The 5,601-nt window shown below is 43.7% G+C and overlaps 1 protein-coding gene across 1 annotated transcript; it reads left to right on the top strand.

The window, feature by feature from the left end:
- Positions 1–1,030: 1,030 nt before the first annotated feature.
- On the top strand, positions 1,031–5,329 carry LOC123397570 (tyrosine N-monooxygenase-like). The gene is made up of 2 exons (XM_045092103.1): positions 1,031–2,035; positions 4,508–5,329. Exons 1-2 carry the CDS (start codon positions 1,034–1,036, stop codon positions 5,162–5,164), a joined length of 1,659 nt encoding a protein of 552 aa, XP_044948038.1. The 5' UTR covers positions 1,031–1,033; the 3' UTR covers positions 5,165–5,329.
- Positions 5,330–5,601: the final 272 nt, after the last annotated feature.

The raw sequence follows: 5,601 nt of genomic DNA, 5'->3' as shown, positions 1-5,601 counted from the left end.
ACCATTTCTTAAACATGTGAAATAGGTATATATGCCGGTGAGTGATTTGTTTTATTGGGTTACTTAAGCTAACACCTTGATTGATACTTCCTCCGTCTTAAAATTCTTGTTTTAGATTTTTTTTTAGATATGAATGCATCTAGATACTAAAAACTGACTAGATACATTCATATTTACATAAATCAAAGACAATAATTTTGAGACGGTAAAACGTGACTAGTATTTATTTGTCTACATATTAAACATTTATTGCTATTTATTGAGTGACCAAAAAATGTTTTGCTGGGGATGGTAAATGTTTATTTATCCATAGATCGAAAACTTATTATTTATTGACTTGCCAAATTTTTTTGCCGGGATGGAATTGGAAAATCATTGGAGGATGAGAGGTTGGACAAATAGATAGTGGGAAAAAAGTGGAAGATAAAACGTTACCCCGTTAAGTGTCACATGTATAGTACAAACACATGGCAAATTCAAATCTTTTTTATGATAAATCTAGTTACGTGAGAAAAACAACTTTAGTTGTTAAACATGTCAACTTCCTTTTACGATGGCAATTTTCAGTTTGTTTGGGGTTTGTTTTTTCAATTTGGTTGGTAACTTCAGTTTAAAAAAATGTCAAGACCGAAATGGTTAGTGTCACACGTACGGTACTTATTATTTGGTTCTTTTTAGTATTCGAGTATAGAGTAGTACTTCCTCCGACCGAAAATACTTGTCCTAAAAATGAATAAAATGGATGTATCTATAACGAAAATAAGCCTAGATACATTCATGTCTAGGACAAGTATTTCCGGACGGAGGAAGTATATATTAGTACCTCCGTAAACTAATATAAAAAAAAATAGATAACAAAATAGTGATTTCAATGCTTTTATATTAATTTATAGATGAATGAAGTACTATAATATAGAGATACAGGTAGATATTAAAAATCAATTCGCTTCGCTTGAGGACGAGTACCTTATCTCCAAGGCGCGATGGCCGCCTTTATATATTGAATTAACGTTCAATTCACGGGCACAACAATATGGAAAAGTGCTCGACCAACACCACTGCCACCATGCCACTACCGAGCGCCGGCGCACCGGTGCTTGCAATGCTAGCCGCAATGGCTGCCACCATCGTGCTCCTTCTCGTGTTCCTGCGGCGCCAGAGCAGCAAGACCACCCCGTTCAAGCACGCCGGCCTGCCGCCGGGGCCCGCGGGGCTGCCGGTGCTGGGCAACATGCACCAGATGCTGGCAAACAAGCCCGTCTTCCGGTGGCTGCACCGTCTGCTGGAGGACTTCGGCGGGGAGATCGTGTGCGTGCGCCTCGGCCCCGTGCACGTCGTCGTCGTGGCGTGCCCTGCGACGGCCCGCGAAGTGCTGCGCAAGAACGACGCCGTGTTCGCGGACCGGCCGTCCACGTTCGCCGCCGAGTCCTTCAGCGTCGGCTACCGCAGCGCCAGCATCTCCCCCTACGGCGACCAGTGGAGGAAGATGCGGCGCGTGCTCACCGCCGAGGTCCTCTCACCGGCCACCGAGCACCGCCTCCGCGGCGCCCGTGAGGAGGAGGCCGACCACATGCTGCGGTGGGTGCACGCCCAGTGCAATGCCGGCGGCGTCATCGACGTGCGCCACGTTGCCAGGCACTTCTGCGGCAACCTCATCCGGAGGCTCACCCTGGGGCGGCGGCATTTCCGCGACCAGCCGCCGGACGCCGTCGGGGCGCCGGGGCCGGACGAAGAGGAGCACGTGGACGCGCTGTTCGCGGTGCTCGGCTACCTGGACGCGTTCGCCGTGTCCGACTACTTCCCGGCGCTGGTCGGCCTCGACCTCGACGGCCACGAGAAGGTCATCAGGGATGTGATGAGGACGCTGAACCGGCTGCACGACCCCGTCATCGAGGAGCGGGTGGAGGAGTGGCGGCTGCTGCGGAAAGCCGGCGAGCGGCGCGACGTTGCCGACTTCCTCGACGTGCTCGCCTCGCTCGACGGCGCGGGCGGGCGGCCGCTCCTCACCGTGGAAGAGATCAAGGCACAGGCCATTGTAAGTTATTCATTGCGTTTGTGCTAGTATTATTCTAGCGGTATTCATTTCGTCATGAGTAGTATACTTTCATTTATATACTCCCTCTGTTCAAAATAAGTAATGCAAATTTTATATTAAATTAATACAAATTTTATACTCAACCAACCACACTTATTTTAAAACGGATAGAGTATAAAACTATAAAAAAGACGATGATCAAAGTCGTCTGGAGGAGACCTTACAGATGTTCATCTTGAATCGAGTGATCGTACGGGCTACGGGGACAATATCTCGAGCACCGTCCTTCAATCTTTCTAAAAAATCTGAAAAAACGTATGGTGTAGATAATATTTGGACCTTAACATGTTACAAAATTCTTTCTCTTTCAACAAAAAACATGTTACTGTACAGTTTTTAAAATCAAATTTCATACAAAAAGTCATGATAAAAAGAAGGCAAAATTGACTTTGGACGTGCCTACCTTAAGTTGCCATTTAATTTGCGGAAATTGATTTTGGACCTCAGCCTTCATGGAGGCCTTTAAATTTGAAATTCAAATTTCATGAGAATTTATATTTTTACATTTCAAAAAATTCTGAAAAATTACAGAGATATGTCCGGACGTAACACACATGTGTGTAAATGTTCCAAAAAAAACATTGAAATGAGGGCTGTACAAAAGCAAAAAAAAAGACAAATATGAGGCTTTTAACAGATGATAATATTCATCGTTTCAGATCATGAATTTGTCTTTTTTGTGTAGATCGTATTTCAAGGTATTTTATCCTAAAATTTTATACACATACACATAACATCCTTATTTACTTGCATATTTGTTTTTAGTTTTTTTTAACCAAAAATTTTGAATTTTGAATATTTCAAAATTTTCGTCCTCCATGAAGGCCGAGCTCCAAACGTCCGTTTTCTTTAATTTGGCCTTTTATCGCTACTGATACTAAATTTGTTTTTTTATTTTTTTATTTATGCTTATAATCCGGACTTGAAGTTTTGCGGCATGTACACTAATGTTTTCTCAAAATTTTAAGTACAAACCAAAGGTGGATGCAGCAAAATAAACTGCCTCTGTCTCAAAATAGTACACTTGTTCAACATTGATAGTGTAAAAAAAAGGTTTTATATTTTAAGATGAAGGGAAAGAGTACATGAAGCAATGGCAAAGATATACTAACAAGTTGCTTTTTATCTCATAGTACGAAGGGAAGCTGGGTAAACCTGATTTGTGGCAACCTTTCTTCTTTCTTTCTCCGTTTTGTCATTTCGATTGTATTCCAGTTTGTGATTTTAAAAATACCCCCTTTATCTTTTAGCTTCATATATTATATTTGTCTTCAGTTTAATTTCCCGTTGTTTGATTATGTTTATAAAAAAATACAGTATCAACATTCACAATAGCAATACAATATCAACATATCGATCATAATATTTTCATTTCGTATTTATTTGATATTTTAAGAGTCATCATTTTATTTCTAATTATATTTCATATGCATTTAATCAAAATTTAAATAGTTTGACTTAAGAAAAAAAATAATAAACAAAGTAAAATTATAAATAAGATGGTACTTCCTCAATCCGATTTTAACAATCCTCCTTGTATTTTTATCAAATGTTGACCATAGATTTAACTGGCAAAATATAAGTGATGTGTAATTAAATTTATATCAATTGATTCGTACTTGAAAAAGGTTTTAAATGTATTATAATTAACATAAAACATATATTTTATCAGTACAAATTATATTTAAATTTAACACAAAATACAAAGGAGGGTAATAAACCACGACAAAGGGAGTAGTATTAAATGGATTTCTCCTAGGTTTCATTGGTGAAACAATTTTGATTTTTCATTCTTCACCCGCATACAAACTTTCAATATGAAATACAATTCATGGTGGTCTGGGCGCAAGAATTCGACGCTCGAAAAAGACTATTATTGAAAGCGTTTTGCAGCAGCAAATTTGTTTTTTGACCAGAGTTTCACAAATGTCATTTCACTACAAAATGTGGTACCGGGTAGTTGAAACATTCATCAATGTTTGTCACAAAATAAATTCAGATATTGTTTATTTTGAAATTTACTGCGCACCAAGGAGCATGTGAGCTCGGGGTTCAAAAAAGCACTTACGAAATGATCCTAATTTAATGTTTTACACCCATACATTCTCACGGTTCTACAAAAGGCCACTGCCCGACCTTCATATTTTCTGCTGGCAGCTACAAAATGTACCCATTTTCCATGGTTAATTTTCAACCTTCCTCATCCCAACCAAATGTGTGGTGGACGCAGAGTAATTGGACCATTCAATACTGCATTGGATACAAAACTTTTTTTTTTGAACAATTGGATATACTACAAAACTAAATTTGCTGTTCTCACGTGCCAAATCGGTCAGATGACTCCCGACATGTCTGCACGGCATAAACACACGACCGATGGATTGACTTTATTGCATGCATGCATGCATGCAGGATGTCATGATTGCTAGCGTCGACAACCCATCGAACGCGGTGGAGTGGGCGCTGGCGGAGATGATGAACAAGCCGGAGCTGATGCGGAAGGCGATGGAGGAGCTCGACGCCGTCGTCGGCCGGGACCGGCTTGTCCAGGAGCCCGACCTCCGCAGCCTCAACTACCTCAAGGCCTGCATCCGGGAGGCCTTCCGCCTCCACCCGTACCACCCGTTCAACCCGCCCCGCGTCGCCATGGCCGGCACCACCGTCGCCGGCTACTCGATCCCCAGGGGCAGCCAGGTCGTCCTGAGCCGCGTCGCCCTCGGTCGGAACCCCAGGGTGTGGGCCGACCCGCTCGAGTTCCGGCCGGAGCGGCACCTGACCGGCGATGACGCCGCCGTGGCGCTCAGCGAGCCGGAGCTGCGGTTCGTGTCCTTCAGCGCCGGGCGGCGGGGCTGCCCCGGGGTCGCGCTGGGCACCCTCTTCACCGTCATGCTCTTCGCACGGCTCCTGCAGGGGTTCACGTGGAGCGTCCCGCCCGGCGTGGACGGAGTTGAGCTGCGCGAGACGCAGGCCAGCCTCGTGCTGGCGGAGCCGTTGCGTCTGCGGGCTAAGCCGCGGCTGCCGGCGCATCTTTACGGGCCCGGGTACGAGTGTTCGTCGCGACAGCTATAGAAACAAGGAGAGATGCTTTGTTGTAACTGCTGTATGTGCACGCGGGCGTACGTGTCTGTGCCCCGGTATCTGCAGTCAACGTGTCTGTATCGAACAAAATCTTGCCTTTTCTTTCTTTTTCCAGGTTTTGTATGTATGTATCGAATAAAGTGGCTGTGTGACGAACCCCGGTGCCAGCGACGGGTGGAGACCAGAGCTGGACCATGGCAAGGCCATGTACATTGTACAATGCTACTCCCTCCGTTATTAAATACAAGACCTTTTAAAGATTGCACTAAGAACTACATACAGATGTACATAGACATATTTTAGATTATAGATTCACTCATTTTGCTTCGTATATAGTCTTCAAATAAAATCTCTAAAAGGTCCTATATTTTGAAACGGAGGGAGTAGTACATATGCGCGTGCATTCCAACGGCCGAAAAAATGTCGAC

Source organism: Hordeum vulgare, chromosome 5H, assembly GCF_904849725.1.
Source record: "Hordeum vulgare subsp. vulgare chromosome 5H, MorexV3_pseudomolecules_assembly, whole genome shotgun sequence".
NCBI classification, from domain to species: domain Eukaryota; kingdom Viridiplantae; phylum Streptophyta; class Magnoliopsida; order Poales; family Poaceae; genus Hordeum; species Hordeum vulgare.
Note: the sequence above shows the minus strand (reverse complement) of the source record. Positions and strands in the feature narration are given on the sequence as shown.